The sequence below is a fragment of the Mirounga angustirostris genome, unplaced genomic scaffold (genome assembly GCF_029215605.1).
Source record: "Mirounga angustirostris isolate CCGP_5_RB_7025 unplaced genomic scaffold, mMirAng1.0.hap1 SCAF_17, whole genome shotgun sequence".
Lineage (NCBI taxonomy): Eukaryota > Metazoa > Chordata > Mammalia > Carnivora > Phocidae > Mirounga > Mirounga angustirostris.
The window spans coordinates 48,951,664-48,972,996 of NW_026991725.1; the positions used below are offsets into that span (position 1 = coordinate 48,951,664).

The window sequence follows — 21,333 nt, forward strand, 5'->3', positions numbered from 1 at the left end:
TCAGAATTGGTACAGAATTATATGTACAAGAGGCTTAAGATTTCATACGACCGGGGCGCCTGAGTGGCTCAGTCGTTAAGCGTCTGCCTTCGGCTCAGGTCATGATCCCAGGGTCCTGGGATCTAGCCCCGCATCGGGCTCCCTGCTCAGCGGGAAGCCTGCTTCTCCCTCTCCCACTCCCCCTGCTTGTGTTCCCTCTCATGTTGTCTCTCTGTCAAATAAATAAATAAAATCTTAAAAAATAAATAAGTAAAAGTTAAAAAAAAAGATTTCATACGACGTAAATCCAGAAAGTCTACACTGAGAAATTACTCTCACGTGGGCAATAATTTAGCCACACTGAAAACTCACTTATAAATTAGAAATAATCTAACTATCCAAGATGATACCAGTTAAATGAATCAGAGATCTAAATGTAAAAAGTGAAACCATATGTTTATTAGAAGAAAACAGGAATAAATTCCTTACATCCCAGAAACTGCAAAAGTTATGAGTGAAAATGCAGAAGCAATTAAAGATCATTAGCCAACTCTGTTTAAAAAAACCAAAACTTTGGGGTGCCTGGGTGGCTCAGTCGTTAAGCGTCTGCCTTCGGCTCAGGTCATGATCCCAGGGTCCTGGGATCGAGCCCCGCATCGGGCTCCCTGCTCAACCAGAAGTCTGCTTCTCCCTCTCCCACTCCCCCTGCTTGTGTTCCCTCTCTCACTGTGTCTCTCTCTGTCAAATAAATAAAATCTTAAAAAAAAAAAAAAATTATTAAAAAAACAAAAAAAACCCAAAACTTTCACATGGCAGATGATACCATGGGCAAAGCCAAACAACAAATGATAAAGAAAATAAATTACAATCTATCACCAAGAACTAAATCTCCGTATTATGTAAGGAACTCTTAAAAACTAAAAAGACCAACAATCCAATTTTAAAAAAGGGCAAAAGATAAGAACTTCTCAGAAAAATGTATATAAATAATGTTTAAGCATGTGAAAACATACTTCCCTCGATTCGTATATGAAAAAATGCAAATTTGAAACTACACTGAAATACCATGTCTCACTTATCTGACCGGCAACAAGTTGGTAGACTGAGAGCACCATCTGTTAGCCAGCCTGTGAAGAAACAGAAACTTGTGTTCTGCTGGTCAGGGCGCCAAAGGTCAACACACTTGTGGAGGGGAATTTGCCAATGGGTAAAAAAAAAAAATCACATACACCCTGGTTCTGAGAATTCACCCTTAGAAGACACCTCCACAGGGACGCCTGGGTGGCTCAGTCAGTTAAGCGGCTGCCTTTGGCTCAGGTCATGGTCCCGGGGTCCTGGGATCGAGCCCCACGTCCGGCTCCTTGCTCAGCGGGGAGCCTGCTTCTCCCTCTGCCTCTGCCTCTCCCCCTGCTTGTGCTCTGTCTCTCTCTCTCTCTGACAAATAAATAAAATCTTAAAAAAAAAAAAAAGACACCTCCACAAATATAAGGAGGGAAAAAGCATAAAGGTATTTATTGCAGCATTTTTCATAACAGCAAAATAGTAGAAACAATCCAAACATCCATCTTTATAGACAGGTTAAACGGACATGACACATCTGTGCAATAGAGTATTATGTAGCCCTAAAGAAGAACAGCAAAGATCTCAGTGAATTAATATGGAGGGATCACTACAATGTAGTATTAAATAAAAAGAGCAAGATACAAAAGAGTATTGTTTGTGTAAAAGGAAGAGAAATGAGAACACATACACATATACACAGATGCTTATTTCTGCAAAAAGTTAACACAGGAAGAATAAACCAAAATTAATGAAAATGGTTACATATAAGAAGTATTAAAAATTAATATAATAAACCCACAATTATATGGTCAATTAATCTCTGACAAAGCAGGAAAGAATATCCAATGGGAAAGAACAGTCTCTTCAACAAATGGTGTTGGGAAAGGTGTGGAATGGTGTTGGACAGCAACATGCAGGGGGAAACTGGACCACTCTCTTACATCACACACAAAAATAAACTCAAGTGGATTAAAGACTTAAATATGAGGCCTGAAACCATAAAATTCCTGGAAGAGAGCACAGGCAGTAAAAACTGGCCATAGCAATGTTTTTCTTTTTTGTTTTTGTTTTTTTTTAAAGATTTATTTATTTAATTGTCAGAGAGGGAACACAAGCATGGGAAGCAGCAGAGGGAGAGGGAGAAGCAGGCTTCCCGCTGAGCAGGGAGCCCGATGCAGAGCTCGATCCCAGGACCCCGAGATCATGACCTGAGCCGAAGGCAGACGTTTAACAACAGAGCCACCCGGGTGCCCCACAACGTTTTTCTAGATATGTCTCCTAAGGCAAGGCAAATAAAAGCAAAAATATACTACTGGGACCACATCAAAACAAAAAGCTTCGAACAGCAAAGGAAACAATCAACAAAACAAAGAGGCAATCTACTGAATGGGAGAAGATATTTGCAAAGGACATATCTGATAAAGGGTTAGTATCCAAAATATATAAAGAACTGATACAATTCAACACCCCCAAAACAAATAATCCAATTAAAAATGGACAGAAGACATGAACAGACATTTCTCCAAAGAAGACATACAGATGGCCAACAGACACATGAAAAGATGCTCAACATGGGCGCCTGGGTGGCTCAGTTGGTTAAGCGACTGCCTTCAGCTCAGGTCATGATCCTGGAGTGCTGGGATCAAGTCCCACATCGGGCTCCCTGCTCGGCAGGGAGTCTGCTTCTCCCTCTGACCCTCTTCCCTCTCGCGCTATCTCTCATTCTCTCTCACTCGAATAAATAAATAAAATCTTTAAAAAAAAAAAAAAGAAAAGATGCTCAACATGACTCATCATCAGGGAAATGCAAATCAAAACTACAAGATATCACCTCACACATGTCAGCATGGTTAAATCAACGATACAAGAAACAACAAGTGTTGGCGAGGATGTGGAGAAAAAGGAACCTTCGTGCACCACTGGTGGGAATGCAAACTGGTGCGATCACTGTGGACAACAGTATGGAGGGCCCTCAAAAAGTTAAAAATAAAACTGCCCAATGATCCAGTAATCACCCTACTGGTTCTGAGAATTCACCCTTATAAGACACCTCCACAAATATAAGGAGGGAAAAAGCATAAAGGTATTTATTGCCACATTTTTCATAACAGCAAAATAGTAGAAACAATCCAAACAGCCATCCTACCAAAGAATACAAAAACATGAATTCAAAGGGGTACACGCATCCCAATGTTTATAGCAGCATTATTTACAACAGCCAAGCTATGGAGGCAGCCCAAGTGTCCATTGATAGATAAATGGATAAAGATGTGGTATATAGATACAATGGAATATTACTCAGCCATCAAAAAAGAATGAAATCTTGCCATTTGCGACATGGATGGAGCTAGAGAGTATAATGTTAACTGAGATAAGTCAGAGAAAGACAAATACCATATGATTTCACTCATAGGTGGAATCTGAGGAAAAAAACAAAGGAACAAAGGGAAAACAAAAAAGAGAGATGGATCAACAAACAGATTCAACTATAGAGAACAAACTGGTGGTTATCACAGGGCAGGTGGGTGGGGGGATAGGGGAAATAAGTGATGGGGATTAAAGAGTTAAGTACAAAAAAAATGAATATAAACAGATGCAAAGGATAGCATAAAACACAGAAAAAAAGAATCCATCCTAATTACTTTAGAACAGAATAACCTCGGTATTATTAGTGGGATATTAGGTTTTTTTTTTTTTTAAGATTTTATTTATTTATTTGAGAGAGAGAATGAGAGAGAGAGAGCACATGAGAGGGGGGAGGGTCAGAGGTAGAAGCAGACTCCCTGCTGAGCAGGGAGCCCAATGTGGGACTTGATCCTGGGACTCCAGGATCATGACCTGAGCCAAAGGCAGTTGCTTAACCAACTGAGCCACCCAGGCACCCAGTGGGATATTAGTTTTAAAAAGTTGAAAAAAAAAAAAAAAAAAAGACAAATTCAAACTTAGTGTTTGTGGTGGTACCTGTGTAGGAATTCTGAAACTGTTTTCTGTAAACTATAAAGTGGGCAAAAAGATATTGTTTTTGGAAACCAAAGTTCTGACTGCTGGAAAAGAAAAATACGAATTTAGAATGGAGAAGGTTAGAAACTCATGGTGTTAGACTTGAAGGTGCTAGCATGAACTCATGAGCGTCTAAAAAATATATTTCCTAGTCAAATCCTGCCACTGTTTTTGTACAGCCTGTAAGCTATTTACGTTTTTGCATGTAAAATGTAAAAAAGGCTATTATCCTTTTGGCAAGAATAGATCCTCCAAGAGGTGAAGACGTCACCTCTTGTCCTGCAAAGCCTGGGAGATTTACTGTCTGGGTTTGAACTAGATTATGAAATTGTTAGAAACTTTTAAGGTGAAGTAGGAGAATTAAACAGGTGTCATGCTTCATTTAGTCTCAGTTATAATGATTAACTAATTGGTTGTAATGTCAATTCTACACGTGTAAGTTTGGAGGTCATTACACACATACACACACATACACACACACACGGAGCCTCAGCAGGAGGGTTTTCAGACCTCCAAGCTCAAAGAAATCATTCCAAGGACTAATTTCCTCCTGGTCTTACCCTGATTGTATTTTCACCATTTCTTTCATACTGATTTTGCTGTTGGATTTTCTCGGCAATCTCTTGAGCAATCTGGCAGGTAGAATCATATGTGGAGAACCTGCATCGAAGTCGTAAAGGGAGAAGAATGTTAAGGTTCTTTAAAAGATGATTTCCGCATTATCTGAGCTTCATTTTTTTTTTTTTTTTTAATTCTAGCCGCAGATTCAAACAGAAGGGGAGGGTAGTAATAGTGACAGTCATAGGGACATGTGTTGCTATTACAGTAAATAATGATGAGCTGGGCTCTATCTTGAATGCTTCATTTGTAATAATTCACTTAATCCACACAAAAACAACAGGAGATGTGTCCCATTACCATCTCCACCTTACAAGGGAGAAAATCAGGCACAAAGAGGTAGAGCGACTTGCCCAAGAGGTACCACCAGCCGCAAACCAAGGCTGTCCGGCCCTGAGACTCTGCTCCTAACCGCTTCGCCATTCTGCCCATGGTCAGGTGTTTGAATTCATTCACTTCTAGAACATTCAGCAAACATTTATGGAGGGCCTCCTTTGTACTAAGCACTGTTCTGGGCCCTGCAGAACAGAGCAGTGAACAAAATGGACAAAGCCCCTGCTCAAGGAGCTTAGCGAAGGGAGAAAGGCATAAGATAAATAAATATGGAGTAGTCAAGCGCTAAGAAGAAAAATAAAGCAGGATAACAGAACAAGAGAGGGCGCCTGGGTGGCTCAGTTGGTTAAGTGACTGCCTTCGGCTCAGGTCATGATCCTGGAGTCCCGGGATCGAGTCCCGCATCGGGCTCCCTGCTCGGCGGGGAGTCTGCTTCTCCCTCTGACCCTCCCCCCTCTCATGTGCTCTCTGTCTCTCTCATTCTCTCTCTCAAATAAATAAATAAAATCTTTAAAAAAAAAAAAAAAAACAAGAGAGTGACAGGCAAGGTGAGGAAGGCAGCCAGGCAGGGGAAGAGCTTTACAAAACAGGGACAGGAAGTACTGTTTATCCTACAACTAAATGTTCTAGGGACATGGGACACACACCCTCCTGATAGCTAAGCTTACAAGAACTCTCTCAGAACATTTGCTGAGTTTCTATTTGGCATTCAAAGCGTTGGAGGCTTTGAAAAATTCACAGTGAATTCACAATCGTCTCTTATTTTGTCCTTTTGTGACGGCCTTACTTTCTATTCGTTTCACAGAGACGAGCTAAGCGCGCACACACGCTGCATCTCTCCTACCAGGTAGTCTGCTTGATACGACCAACGTATTTCCCAGGACTGTCCCAGTACCAAATACTGAAAACTGCTGCTTCACCTAATGCCCCAATTTCTGCTTGAAAAAACTAAACGATCCATTTCTTAAAATCTTTGAACTCCCACACGTTACTCCTACACTGAGGGAACTTGGCGAATGTGTTTTTCAGTGATGGGAAAAACAATCTCCAACTGCTTCCCCTGGCGATCTTACTACAGTAATTGCAGCAATGGGTAACAGCTGAGTACCTGTTCTGGGCCAGGTCCCGGGCTAAGAGGGTTACATTCTGAACGTCACATCCCATGAGGTAGGATCTTTAACAACTCCCCTCTGTATGCTAAACTAGCATCATGCATATATACGTGTGTAAGTGTGTGTATGTTCACATATACAGAAAAAGAGCAGGTGATACAACACATAATTAAGAATATAGGAGGGAAGGGGCGCCTGGGTGGCTCAGTCAGTTAAGCGTCTGACTCTTGATTTCAGCTCAGGTCATGATCTCAGGGTCGTGAGATCGAGCCCCGGGTCAGGCTCTGCACTGAGCGTGGAGCCTGCTTGAGAGTCTCTCTCTCCCTCTGCCCCTCTCCCCGACCAAAAAAAAGAAAATAGGAGGGAAGCTGGTAAGGAAACTGGGTCCTGGCCCCTCTTTGCCACGTTTCCCCTTTACCCCTCCATACTGTCCTCTCTGAAAAGAGGAGCTTAGGTCTGGCTCTGTAGTCCCAGACCATACCAATGAAGATCAATAATAAGTTACGATACAGCTCCTGCAAAACATCGAATCTGAAAGTGAGAGGAATAACTGGCGGCCGAGGACACTCAGACTTGACCGGGCTGGGCCAAGAGGGTACATCCTGGGCTGAACCGCAAGGTTGAAGCAGGAGGGAGGGGCACATCCTAGACTTGGCAAAAGGCACAAGGAGCAAGCAAGGGTGAAAGGAAGGAAATGGAAGGACATGTGCCTGGTGCATTCGGCTGCGCGGTCCTGGGTGGGAGGATACGGCATCAGAGGGTACAGGTGCGTGGAAGCTAGTTTCTGCAGAGCCTCAAACACCAGGATAATCAGGTGAGACTTTTGAAAGAGGGCTTCAGAGCTGTAGGGGACCCTTTCACACATCGAGTGAGCCCTTGAAGAGGTTCTGTGAAATGCAGAAGGCCAAAATCCCAGATGTTTTGCTCCCACTCCTCACGTTCCCACGTTAGCCCTGGAGAGCGGTGGTTCTAAAACTTTGCTGGCACTGGGATCACCAGGGGAATCTTGAAACAACAACATCGCAGCTAAGTCCTGGGCCCCAGCCCCACGCATGCTGTTTAAACTGGAATGGGGTTTGACCTGGACGCGAGGACTTGTGAAAACTCCCCCAGGTCTTCCGATGCGTACCCAAGTTTGAGAACCACGGGCCTAGAGGTCATGGGCAGCCTCATCACGGTTATCAAGCACATTAGTGCCTACACCACTAGTTTAGGAACCTGAACTCGTTTACACAAATGGCTGGGAACGAGAGGGGGTTGGCGCGAGACCAGAAAGCTTCTCCAGCTCTCCAGTTCTATAACTGGTCACTAGGATCTACTGTGTGTCTGCGAGGCACAGGGCTAAAAGGATGAGGCCACAGCATTAACAGATGGCATAAAAGAGATGCCGGAGGCATTTAAGAGAAAAACCAAAGACTTAATAATCTGATAGGAGGAGTGAAGAAAAAGGGGATGATTGGAGTTTTCAGGCCTAAGTGACTCAGAGGATGGTGATGCCCCGGCAGAGACCAACGAGCCACAAAGGGGAGCAAAGAGGAAGTTCCCAGACTATGAACTGAGCCCCTGTTCTACCACAAAAACTGAATGCACAACAGTTAAATTCATACGTGTATGAGATTTACTTAAAAAAAAAAAATCTCAGGGAAAAAAGACGTGGAGGGCAGAGATGGTACCAGTATGGCAGAATATTGGTAATTACAGGAACTGGGTGAGGAGTATAAAGGGGTTCATTATACTAGTCCACTTTGTATATATTTTACCTTCCATAACAGTTTTTAGAATAGACCCAAAAAAGGACCAACCAGAATATAAAACTGTTAGGGTCTGTTTAACCGTAATTTTTCCAGAAATGATGTATCATCAACAAATACGTTGCCCCAGCAGTAAAGTTAATTAACTTTAGCAATGAACCAGTTAAGAGGCAGTAATCACTTGCTACTTCTATTAAAAAGTGAGCTTGTCACTTGCTTTGATATGCCATTAAAGCAGTCATTGCTATATTCCATTTTTGTCATTGTTATGTTCAATTAGCCAAAATATATTCCATTATATCACTCAGGAGTAAAGCATCATTGACATATGATTTTTCAAGAGCACAAAGGCAAAACTGTATGTCATCAAGTCTGTTTTTATAGGTTTTTTTCAAAGTCCCATTCCATACTCCCTTCCGCCCTCTTCATGAGCAACCTACTTTGCAAGGTACCCGATGCCAACACAGAGGAGTTCCCTCACTGTTTCACCATCAACAGTCAGATGAGAAAGCCGTTGGGTCAAACTACTTGAGAGTAACAGGAAACATGATGTGCTCTCAGCATAAACTGGGGAAGAGGCTTGGGGTCCAATGATCGCTTCCACCAATCTAAATGGATAACCGTCTCTGAGCTTTATTTCCCACCTTATGTGTAAAGTGAGGGGGTTAGCTCCCAGGAGGTGGACGGCAATTTAGCAATACGTATCAAGGGCCTTAAAAATGTTCATATCTGCCTTCGGCTCGGGTCATGATCCCAGGGTCCTGGGATCGAGTCCCACATCGAGCTCCCTGCTCGGCGGGAAGCCTGCTTCTCCCTCTCCCACTCCCCCTGCTTGTGTTCCTGCTCTCGCTATCTCTCTCTCTCTGTCAAATAAATAAATAAAATCTTTAAAAAAAAAAAAATGTTCATATCCTTCAATCTAACAGTCCCACTTCCAGAAAGCAAGTGGACGAAATAAGGAATGGAACAAAGGGGCAGTCTTTGCAATAGTTAAACAAAAACAAACTCTGACATTACAAAGAGGGAAATAAGTAAATAAATTACAGTTATTCATACAATGCACTATTACGCACGATAAAAAAATCATGTTTTCAGTAAATATTTAATGACATGGAGAAATGTTCCTTGCTTTGTAAAACATGCAGGTTTCCCTCACTATCCAAAAACAGTCTTCCTATAAAACCTCTCCTAAGCTGGGCGCCTGGGTGGCTCAGTCGGTTAAGCGACTGCCTTCGGCTCAGGTCATGATCCTGGAGTCCAGGGATCCAGTCCCACGTCGGGCTCCCTGCTCAGTGGGGAGTCTGCTTCTCCCTCTGACCTCCTCCCTCTCATGCTCTCTGTCTCTCATTCTCTCTCTCCCAAATAAATAAAGTCTTAAAGAAAACAAAAAAACTCTCCCAAGCCAAAATGGAGTAAAGCAAAGAGGCCAATTACCATAAATATATATGGAAAAATTTTTGAGCTTTCCTAGACCCCGAAAAATAACCTCTTTTGGGCTTTTCTGATACCTTAGGGCCCATCTTGCTAACAGATACACAAAATAAACCAAGATAAAGCCCAGATGCTCACAGACAAAGCTATGACAGCTTGATGCTGAGATGCTGAGTGTAATTGCCAGGGAAGGAGCTTGGGGTGGGGGTCACTCTCGCTGACTGGGTGTGCAATGTCTCTATGACAGCTCGCTGCAAAACAAACGCTGAATGCTATTTTTGCTTTCCCCATTTTTTTCAAAAGCAAAAATCCTCTTCTGATTTCTTCTGGTTAGCAAAAACAGGTACTAAGGTAAGTCTTTCAATAAAAGCAAAGGGGCATAATGTGAAGTCTCAAGAAGCGGAGATACCTGTACATATAATATATATATGTGTATGCATACATGTACATATGCATATTATATAAACTCATGTTTTCATTTTAAAATCAATAACGGCTATTATTCCAAATGATAGAGTTGAAGATGTGGGTTTGTTTTTTTTTTCCTCTGCAAATATTCAGTATTTTCTAAACTTGCTATCAGAGTGTATACAGGTGTTAAAATTAGGTGGAAAAAAATTAGAGCTAAATCCAGGGAGCCATTGGCGCAGGTAACCTAGATCCAAAGTAGTGCTAGCTTTGATCCTGCAACCCATTCTCCTAAGAGTCACACTGCCTACAATTTAAACAATTATAAACTAAACCAGAAATATTAACAAGAACTTTATAGAGCTAGAATATGCTTTTAATCATTAAACAAACAAGCAAACAAAAACTCCAGTCCGACATGCCTTAGTAATATGTTCCTTAGGATCAGACCTTGTGTCTTTTCATCATGCAGTCCTTAGGGCTTAATTGTTGAAGGAACGACCCTTATCAGCTTTTTTTTTTTTTTTTTTTTTTTTTTACAGCAGAGTCGCCGCAGTAGAAACGGCCTTCAAGATACTGACTCAGGTAAGGGTTAAATGCCTTAGAAACAAATGCGTAATTTCCCTCCCTGATTCCTCTTAAGTTTTTTGAAGGGCCCACAGCACCCTAGTGCGAACTGCTTACTAACTGGCGGGTGACCGTGGGTCCTGAACCTCGGTTTCTCCGCCTGGGAAGTAAGAGACGGGAGGTCACCAGATGGACCGGAATTCCCCCCAAAAGGTGACTTGAACTTCGCTTTCCCGGGGGTCCAAGGAAGCCCGCACCAGCCAGCTCCGCAGCCAGGACGGGCGGGGTATCCCCGCGGCCAGGTGCAGCCGAGAAGGGCTAAAGGCACGTGTCCGGGATTCGGTACCAGCCCCCCGCTCCCCGGAGTCCACCCGGGCCCCCTCCCGGGCCACCCCTGCGAGCACCGAGGGCGGCGGGGCGCGGCGCGGTCCCCCCGGGCGCGGGAAGCGGCCTCGCTGCCCCACCCCTCACCCTGAAGGGCTTCCCCGGCCCCAGAGCCCGGCTACGGCCGGCTCCCCGGAAGCCCGGCCTCCCCCGCGGGCCCTCGGCGCGGCCGCCCTCACCCGGGGCTCACCAGGGGTCCGGGGCCATCGTGCAGTCTCCGCCCCCCGTCGGACACTTCCGGCTCGCGGCAGCTGACTACGGCGGCCCGCGCGGCTCACACCCCGCGGCTCGGCCCGGGCGCGACCGGAACCCGGAGTTCGCCCGCGGAGCGTGCACGGGGGGCCCCAGAAGGATGATCGAGAAAGGGAAGCGGCCCCGGGGGAACATTAGGTTGGAGCAATCTAACCTAATGTGCTCCCACCGAGGGACGCGAATTTAAATAAAATTTAAATAAAATTTAAATAAAATTTAAATAAAATTTAAATAAAATTTAAATAAAATGGTTAGAACTAACACCTAAGCATTTTTCCCGGGAAGGTGGGAGCATCTCAAGACCTCCAGCAGCTACCTGAAATTTCACCGTGCTTTAAACAAAAAAACAAAAGCAAAACTGGACCGTGGGCATCGTTGCCCAACTGTATAAATTTACCCAAACTCCCTTAGAGTGAATTTTATATGTAAAGTGATAGCTCAATAAAGCTTAAAAAGTCTTTTCGATGCTACTTCAAACAAGGGACCCAAGGAAGTGGCCATTATATATTATCTTATAGCATCCTTCCTTAGATGACACTCGGTGCTTGATTCCATGGTTAGGAGGAAAAGTCACAGACGTGGAGGGAAAGCGTGCACTCGGCGCCCCTCAATTTCCAGGGAAATAGCAAAGAAAGGAAGCCCTGTTGCTTTTGCAGAGGGAGCTCGGGGCGAGGCAGCCGGGAGTCCGCGCGAGCCTGGGTCTGGTGCGCATGCGCACGTCCGTTACCATACCGACCAGAAGACGCTGCGCCGCTGGAGGCCCAGAGGCGGGAGAGCCCAGTCTCCTGAGGATGGAGAACCAAATTCCGCTCAGAGCCGAGGTGGCCGAGCTGGAGCTTGAGGCCGTGATCGGCTTCAACGGTGAGGCCTCGAGCGTGTCTGGGCTGGGCGGTTCGCAAGCGCCGGGGACGAGTAGTGCAAACAGGGACCGTGGGACACCGGGTGCACCTGGAAGGCAGCGCGGGATCCTGGCCGGGGCCGAGCTCCCTCCTGCCCCAAAGCCCTGGCGAGTCACTTCCTCGCTCCACGTCTCAGGGACCAGGATGGTTTCGCAGCACCTAAAAGGGACAAGGGCCCCCTCCCCGGGCGCGAGGATGAGTAGGGTGGCCGTAACCCTTCTCCCCCTGGTTAGCTCTGCCTTGGCCCTACGCCCCAGCGCAGCGCCTGAAGCTGCCTGCCCCTCGGTAACCGCGGGATTTTGCGAAGTCCGGGTCGGCCGCTGGGACCAAGAAACTCCTAGAATCCCGGCTGATGCGCGATGAGAAAGGGCTGGGGACCGAATGTGGGTGTGAGCAGCCGCTTTAGGGGATGGTCTTGGGCCCTAACCCAAGAACTCGTAATGGTGAAGATTTCAGACCCCGATAAAAGGCGGAAAGGACGCCAGGGGGAGCTGGAGGGGGGAGATGCTCGGGATCTGGGGATGCCTGCCGGTTCAGCTCACATCTTCTTTATGACTGCCTGTTATTTTGAACATTAAGGGGGGGGGTGCTCTTTGATGTTGTGTGTGAAGGATGGAAACAAGCAATGCGTTACATTTTAGAAAAGCAAACTTTTTTTTTTTTTTTTTTTAAGCGCGTTGTGTTGCCTGAAAGTTTTAACATTGTAGTAATGCAGACGCAGAACAAAAGACTAAAGTTTTAGGCCCATTCTGGGACTTGGATCTCGACTCTTCGTTTTAGTTTAATACTTTCTGATAGAAAGTGGGTGCTTAGTGCTTCTGAGAAGTCGGCCGGTGACAAGGTCATTGGTAAAGCGCGAGAGTGACCTCCGAGTGCAGGGGGTCACACCAGTGATGACAGAGGTGGTGGTTGTAGACAGTGTGAATGTACTAACTACCACTGGATTGTCCACTTCAAAATGGTTTATGTTATGTGAATTTCATCCCAGTAAATTATTTTTAAAATTATAGTCCTTTTGGGCGCCTGGGTGGCTCAGTTTGTTAAGCGACTGCCTTCGGCTCAGGTCATGATCCTGGAGTCCCGGGATCGAGTCCCGCATCGGGCTCCCTGCTCGGCGGGGAGTCTGCTTCTCCCTCTGACCCTCCTCCCTCTCATGCTCTGTTTCTCATTCTGTCTCAAATAAATAAATAAAATCTTTAAAAAAAAAATTATAGTCCTTTTGTACAACAAAATACTGCATAACCCTTAAGAAAAATGAAATAGATCTATAGGGGAAGGGGCGCCTGGGTGGCTCAGTCAGTTAAGCGTCTGCCTTCAGCTCAGGTCATGATCCTGGGGTCCTGGGATCAAGCCCCGCATTGGGCTCCCTGCTCAGTGGAGAGCCTGCTTCTCTCTCTCTCTCTGTCAAATAAATAAATAAAATCTCTGTGCTCTCTCTCTCTCTCTCTCTGTCAAATAAATAAATAAAATCTTTAAAAAAAAAAAAAAAAAGATCTATAGGGGAAGAACAAGGAAAGATGTCCAAGATAAATTAAGTGTAAAATGCAACTTGCCCAATAGTATGCATGGTATGAGCCTATTATAGTTTAAGTGTGTGTGTGTGTGTGTGTGTGTGTGTGTGTGTGTGTGTTAGAGACAGAGAGGTAGGGAGAAGTGGGGCTGAGTATATATGGAAAAAAGAGGGAAATGTATTCATTCTGGGGGACATGTGTGATATCCTTTTATTTGAGGAGAATCCCAAAACAGGCAAGGGGCTGGGAGTTGTTCTGCCTTTGCTCTGGTCTTAAAAGGGGCAAATGCTTCCTCTCCTAACTCTGGCAGCCAGTTCAGAGACAGGTGACATCATGGGCTCAGCCGGCGGGAAGTTCCGACCCAAAGCTTCCCCCCTTCAGGAGGAGTGCAGCATAAGAGCAGAGCCCGGTGGGAATGAGAATTCCTTAGTTCATGTCACTTGGTCCGGCCCACCTACTGGTCCTGCCTCTTTTTCAAGTGTGATTTCCCATACTTCCTACCAATTCTGTGAGCTGTTTGTATTCCATCCACGAAATTATTTTTCCTCTTAAGTTCTGCCAGAAATGACCTTTCTTGTTTGCAACCAGGAACCCTAATTACTAAACACAAAGAAAATACATCTGAAGAAATACATATCTGCTTATTAACAATGGTTTACTCTGGGCAGGGGGTATTATAGGGCTCTTTTATTTTTATCATAAAATACTTCAACAGAAATTTAGAATGCTACAATAAATACCGAGTGTTGCACGCAGAATTAGCAAATTTTGACACTTTTTCTTTTTTTTTTTTTTAAGATTTTATTTATTTATTTGACAGAGACACAGTGAAAGAGGAAACACAAGCAGGGGGAGTGGGAGAGGGAGAAGCAGGCTCCTCGCAGAGGAGGGAGCCCAATGCGGGGCTCGATCCCAGGACCCTGGGATCATGACCTGAGCCGAAGGCAGATGCTTAACCGACTGAGCCACCCAGGCGCCCCTTGACAGTTTTTCTAATCTGAGTTAATTTTTTAAGAAAAAAAAATACACATTTTAAGTCCTCTCTCCTGACACACAATCCTATCCTTTCTCCCTCTCTAGAGACAACCACTAGCCTGAAGTTAATGTGTACTCTTTCTAGCCATGTTTTTAAATTTTACTGTACATGTAAAATATCAGATATGCTATATATAAACAATTTATAGTACAAAGTTGCATATTTCTATATTTTCTAGAAATATCATCCTGGACACATTCTGAAGCCTGCTTTTCTTTTCTTTAAATATTTTATTTATTTGTTTATTTGACAGAGAGCATAAGCAGGGACCTGCAGGCAGAGGGAGAGGGAGAGGGAGAAACAGGCTCCCCACAGAGTAGGGAGCCCGATGGGTGGCTCGATGTGGGGCTCCATCCCAGGACCCTGGGATCATGACCTCAGCCGAAGGCAGACGCTTAACTGACTGAGCCACCCAGGTGCCCCTGAAGCCTGCTTTTTTTCACCCAGCATTTGTGCAATCTACTCATGTTGATTAATTTATTTTACCTCTGCTACTCCCCGTGTAAATAGGCCAGCATTAGTTATCTATTGTTGAGGGTCTTTGAGTTTATTTGCAACTTTCTGCTAATACAAACAGTGAACACCTTTGTAGTGGCCCATGGGCACCCTTGCAAGTATTTCTCTAGATTATATACCGAAGAGTGGAATAGCTAGGTCCGAGGGTGTGTGCATATTCAGCCATACTGAATACGGGTGTATTGTTTTACAAAAAGCAATTCCACTAATGTACCTTCCCACAACGCAATGTATGAGTGTTCCCTTTTGATCCACATCACCACTAATGCTTGCTATTATCAGCCTTTTTATTTTATTATTTATTTATTTATTTGACTGAAAGAGAGAGCACAAGCAGGGGGAGCTGCGGGCAGAGGAGAGAAGCGGACTCCACAGGGCACCCTCCCCACCCCCATGTGGGGCTTGATCCCAGGACCCTGGGATCATGACCTGAGCCAAAGGCAGCCACTTAACCAACTGAGCCACCCAGACGCCCCATATTATCAGCCTTTTTAATTTTAGCCATTATGATGGAGATGAAATGGTATCTCCTTTGGGATGTAATTTGCATTTCCCTGATACTCGCAAAGTTGCCTATCTTTTCATATGATTATTAGCTTTTGAGCTTCCCCCCTCATTAATTGCCTGTTCCCATCCTTGGCATATCTTTCTGTTGAAGCAGTTTGTGTCTTGTTTGTTTGCTATAGCTCTTTGTATATTCTGGATGGGATACCCGTCTGTCATGGACATTGCAGGTATCTTCAACTGGTTTCAGTTTTTCTTTTCATCTTGTCAAGTGTCATTAAAAAATTTAAATTGTTAACATAACTGGATGAATATATTGGCCTTTTCTGTTAGGATTTGCTCTTTTTGTGGCATGTTGAAGAAGTCATTTCCTACAACTTGTGTACCTGTTAAGTCTTGTTTGTTGCAGTTAGGTCCTCGATCTACCTGAAATGTGTTGTTTATGGATGGTGTGAAGTTGGATCTAATTTTACTTTTTCCATATGGATAGCCATATGATTGCTTGTAAGGTAACTGCAACTGAATAAATACATGAATAGATCACTCCCAAAGACACAAATCTTAGTCTTTAGAGAACCTACTGCATGAAAAAGGAATGATCTCAAAGCAAGAGAAATCATTTATTCAATAAATATATTCGGCAATTTGAGCAAAAAAAAAATATCTATTTAGCTACTGGAATCCCATTATGCACCAAAATAAATTCTAGAGGGAATTAAATGTAAAAGATGAATTCATTAAAAGACCAGAAGATGATATTAATAAATATTTATGACTCTTTTGATGGAGTAGGAAATAGCCATAGAACAATTTTAAAATACCCAGGAATAAATGTACTAAGAAATGTGTGAGATCTTTATGAGGAAAAACTGAAAATGCCGCTGGAAACCCTGAAGGGAGACTTCATGGAAAAACACATCCTGCTTTTAGAAAGGAGATCGAATGTATTATTATAAAAATTATTTTTCCTTAATCTACACATTGAATACCACTCCACTGGAAATGATTTTTAACTAATCAACCTGACTTTACAGTTTATATTGTAAAATAGTATCAAGCACAAATGATGTGGTTTTGGAATATAGGTGAGGTTCAGTGGGGTGGAGTCCGGAGCCGATGACTAAAGATCTTGAGCCATCTTTGGTGCAAAATGGTGGTTTATTAAAGCGCAGGGACAGGACCCGTGGGCAGAAAGAGCTGCTGCCCCAAGGTTGTGAGGGGTGGCTGATGGTATACTATAGGGTTGGGGGAGGTAAGGAAAAGGGAGGTTTCGAAAGAACTTTCATATGCTAAAGAGGACCGACCTACAAGATACCAACAAGGTACCAGAGACCTTGCCATTGTCAAGTTAAGATTGTTTTTCCCCTCTAGCAAGGCATTAACATTAAGATAGTTGGGAGCTTCCTGGAAGAATGTCACACATGTCCCACCCAGGAGTGGGGGGTGAGGGGAGGTTGTAGGGTGTCAGCTTATGCTTTGTCTTCAGCCAGGCTTCTGCTCCCTCATCACAACCCCAAAAATTCTGACCCAAAGTTGAGTGATAAGGAAGGACTTCTGTCTATGTAATATTAAAACATTTAACAAAGGTTTGTAATTCTTGAGATGGTTCTTGGCAAATACCTGGAGGATGGTGGTGGGGGGTGGTCTCACACTGAGAAGGCCTGGCTTCTTTAGAGTGCCTGGTGGTGCCTTAGAAACAAATTATCTTTACCAAACTTCTTTTTTTTTTTTTTTAAGATTTTATTCATTTATTTGAGAGAGAGAGAAAGAGTTCACGAGGAAGCAGGGAGGGGCACAGGGAGAGGGAGAAGCAGACTCCCAGGAGCAGGGAGCCTGCTGCGGGACTCGATCCCAGGACCCTGGGATCATGACCTGAGCTGAATGCAGACGCTTAACCGACTGAGCCACCCAGGTGTCCCTTTACCAAACTTCTGCCCCAGGCAGTGAATTCACAGTCCCTGTGCCTCTGCACTCACCAAGACAGGCTGCTCTCCTATTTCCAGCACTGAGAAAATCCTGCTTCTCAGCATTGCGAACTTGGCCCTGGGGCCTTGCTATCCAGCAGTGAGGTTGCTGGACCAGCATCGGCATCTCTTGAGAGCTTGTCAGAAATGCAGAATCTCAGCCCCTCTCCAGACGTCAGATCCGAATCTGCATTTTAACCAGATCCCCTGGTGATTTTATACACTTTAGAGTCTGAGAAGTGATCCACTAGGCTGACCTTGTCGGTGGAATAAAATTACATTCATTACACACACACACACACACAATACACTTATTTTAGTTGAAATCAGGTTTATTCCAAAAGTGCTCTTTTGTGTCCAATTTTTTTCTTATTTACTTATTTTTCTAATGATTACTCTGTCTTTCAGGGCACGTGCCCTCTGGCCTGAAATGCCATCCTGACCAGGAGCATCTGATTTACCCTCTGGGCTGCACAATCCTGATTCAGGCGATAAACACACAGGAACAGAACTTCCTGCACGGTCACGGCAACAATGTCTCCTGTGTGACCATCTCCAAGAGTGGGGCTTACATAGCCTCCGGACAGGTCACGTTCATGGGCTTCAAGGTGAGTGTGCTGAAAATAGCCCCCTGTAAATCAGCAGAGAGGTACCCCCCCCCCCCCCGAAAGCCCACTCCCTTCCAGCTCAGCTCTGTGCGGGCACCTGTCCTTTCCCTCCCTCTTCTTCCTCTTGCCTCCTCTTTGAGCTCATCTTCATTCCTCTGGCTGGGAGTAAAGTATTTCGGTGTTCACACCAGACCCTGCAGCTTGAGGACTGATAATGTTCAGAAACCAAAAGTCCCTGCTTAATTTATTTTTATTTATTTATTTTTTTAGTCCCTGCTTAATTTAAAACTCTTGCCCGTTTCTTGCGGTTGTGTGTGTTAAGACATGATCCGATTTCCAGAAAAAGTGCGATTACTGATTATTTCTCACCAAGACGGGGAGCTCTCCCCTCGGACTCTTCTGAAGCTGGTCTGTGATCTGACAGTGTGTTCTTGCTCCCAGGCAGACATCATTTTGTGGGATTATAAGAAAAGGGAGCTGATTGCCCGACTGTCACTTCACAAGGGCAAAATTGAAGCGCTGGCCTTTTCACCAAATGATTTGTACTTGGCATCACTCGGAGGCCCAGATGACGGAAGGTAATGAACTCAGCACGTTTATTTCTAGGTATGTTATGCACCCTCTCCCCCGGCACCCACCCACCCCCGCTGGACATTTTCTGTTGGCCTGTCCCTATTCAGCTGTGCGTCATGTGAAAAGCCCATGGGGAAAATACCGTAGGGCCACAGATCTCCACCTTTGATGCACATCGCAACCCACTGGGGAGCTTTATTTATTTATTTTTATTTATTCATTTGAAGGAGAGACAGGGACAAAGAGAGCACAAGCAGGGGGAGGGGGAGAGGCAGAGGGAGAAGGAGAAGCAGACTCCCCGCTGAGCAGGGAAGGGGCGGGGGCTCAATCCCAGGACCTGGAGATCAAGACCTGAGCCAAAGGCAGAAGCTTAATCATCTGAGCCACCCAGGCGCCCCTGGGGAGCTTTAGAAATCACTGATACCTGGCTCCACCTTCAGAGAGCTGGATTTGATGAGCCTGGGCTTTAGGCAGCCCCAACACTTCCCAGGTGATTCCAATGTGCAGCTGAATTTGAGCACCTTTGCTGTAAAAGAAAGATGACATCATCATCATCATCATCACCATCGTCATCAATGACCACAGCTAATTTGGGGGCGGCGGGGGAGGGGGCACTTACTGTGTGACAGATGTGTATTGAACACCTTAGCTGTGTTATCTCCTTAACTTGAGGTCGGAGCTACTGGGGCTGGGTGACAGGTGAGCGACGAGCACCACCAACCAGTAAGTAGCAGAGCTGGGAGAGCCACCCTGGCAATGTGACTCCAAAGGTGGCATTTTTAACCTGCCTCACCCAAGACACGGTCTTTGTCCCCACTGAGGAACTCAAGAGTCCAGTGTAGGAGGCAGAGAATACAGACACATGAGATTAGGGGGGAGAAGATGTAAAAGCATTGTGTTAGAAAGAGCAATCAATGAGGTACATAGTCCCATGTGAATGCTAAAGGGGCATAATCTGTAGAAGAAAAACAGGAACGTCCCAGGTTTGTTTTGGATTTAATACTTCGGTGCACTCTTACAGATAGTTTCTTACTCAAGCTTTGCGGGTCTATTACAAAGGAAATTTACCTTTTTTAAAAAATATATATTTATTTATTTGAGAGAGCACACAAGTGTGGGGAGGAAGAGGGAGAAGCAGGCTCCCTGCTGAGCAGGGAACCCGACGCGGGACTCGATTCCAGGACCCCCGAGATCATGACCTGAGCCAAAGGCAGATGCTTCACTGACTGAGCCACCCAGGCGCCACAAAGGAAATTTACATTTGTGTGCAGTTATATCTTGACAGTTCTCTTACTAGATAGCAAATCAGCAGAATTTTCATGAGACTCCTCTTTTGATGATTATTCCCCCCATCCTGTAAGTATGCTCACTTTCCCTGGGCCGTCCCCATTTGAAGGTTTTTCATAAGACATGTATCCAGAAATCAACCATTACCAGTCTCAGCTCAACTTAAAGTGGCTGTTCTCCATCCTCGGTGCACCCTGGAATCCCCTGAGGACATTTTGGAACAACTGAGGCCTGGATCCCACCCCCAGAGATTCTTTAGAGCTTGGCAATCAGGCCACCCCCAGCCCAGCCCCTACCAGAGAGATGCCCGGAAGATGAATAGTCACAGTGGGGGCAAGGAGGGTGGGGTTCTGTCCACTGGTTTCAGACAGGGGTCAGCCCTGAACTTGTGCAAGGGCCCGTTGGACCCAAACCACCAGGCTTCTCCACAGATGAGGAGGAACAGAAAGGATGCCAGGAACTGCACTGGACATTCTGCAGTTTGTATATGCATATATATATATTTTTAAATATTTTGTAACCTGCTTACGGAACTATTTTGCATTAATGTTATGCTATCAATGTAATGGAACCTGCTTTTTGGTTTGGGGGGGTGTTTTGCATTTTCATTTTAAATTTTATTTCTTAAAAATATTTTTTTCAAGCATAATGAACAGGGTTATATTCGTTTCAGGTGCACAATATAATGATTCAACAATTCTATACATTGTTGGGCACTTGGGCTGCCTCCAGATCTGGGCTATTGTAAATAATGCTGCAGTAAACACAGGGGTGCATATATCTATTTGAATTAGTGTTTTCATTTTCTTTGGGTAAATACCCAGGAACAGAATTACTGGATCATAGGGTAATTCTTTTTTTTTTTTTTTTTTAAGATTTTTTATTTATTTATTTGAGAGAGAGAGAATGAGAGAGAGCACATGAGAGGGGGGAGGGTCAGAGGGAGAAGCAGACTCCCTGCCGAGCAGGGAGCCCGATGTGGGACTCGATCCTGGGACTCCAGGATCATGACCTGAGCCCAAGGCAGTCGCTTAACCAACTGAGCCACCCGGGCGCCCAGGATCATAGGGTAATTCTATTTTTAACTTTTTGAGGGCCCTCCATACTGTTTCCACAGTAACTGTACCAGTTTGCATCCCCACCAGTGGTGCACAAGGGTTTCTTTTTCTCCGCATCCTCTCCAACACCTTTTGTTTCTTGTGTTGTTGATTTTAGCCATTCTGACAGGTGTGGTGGTATCTCATTGTGGTTTTGATTTGCATTTCCCTGATGATGAGTGATGTCGAGCATCTTTTTATGTGTTTGTTGGCCATCTGTATACCTTTTCTGGAAAAATGTCTATTCAGACTCTCTGCCCATTTTTAATTGGATTTTTTTTTTTTTTTTGGCATTGAGTTATATAAGTTTTTTTTTTTAAATATATTTTGGACATTAACCCCTTATCATATATGTCATTTGCAAATATCTTCTCCCATTCAGTAGGTTGCCTTTTTGTTTTGTTGATGGTTTTCTTCACTGTGCAAAAGCTTTTTGTTTTG

The 21,333-nt window shown here is 44.5% G+C and overlaps 2 protein-coding genes across 10 annotated transcripts in view; one reads left to right on the forward strand and one right to left on the reverse strand.

Moving 5' to 3' along the window:
• The window catches only part of STX8 (syntaxin 8), a 246,407-nt gene extending 235,423 nt beyond the window's left edge, over nt 1-10,984 (reverse strand). For 4 of the 8 annotated variants that reach the window (XR_008507235.2, XR_008507236.2, XM_064582128.1 and 1 more), the window contains exons 1-2: nt 10,836-10,984; nt 4,602-4,701 (exon numbers count right to left, since the gene is read on the reverse strand). Coding sequence is in view for 6 of the 8 variants with exons in the window: in XM_064582128.1 (XP_064438198.1) it covers nt 4,602-4,701; nt 10,836-10,852 (117 nt within the window). In the remaining 2 variants the exon portion in view is untranslated. The remainder of the gene's footprint in view (nt 1-4,601; nt 4,702-10,835) is intronic. The other 4 variants (XM_045889863.3, XM_064582129.1, XM_064582130.1 and 1 more) reach the window with 1 other exon arrangement.
• Nucleotides 10,985-11,688: 704 nt separating this feature from the next.
• The window catches only part of CFAP52 (cilia and flagella associated protein 52), a 41,201-nt gene continuing 31,556 nt past the window's right edge, over nt 11,689-21,333 (forward strand). The window contains exons 1-3 of one of the 2 annotated variants that reach the window (XM_045888161.2): nt 11,689-11,758; nt 17,736-17,935; nt 18,377-18,513. In XM_045888161.2, the coding sequence (XP_045744117.1) occupies nt 11,689-11,758; nt 17,736-17,935; nt 18,377-18,513 (407 nt within the window). The remainder of the gene's footprint in view (nt 11,759-17,735; nt 17,936-18,376; nt 18,514-21,333) is intronic. The other variant, XM_045888162.2, reaches the window with a different exon arrangement.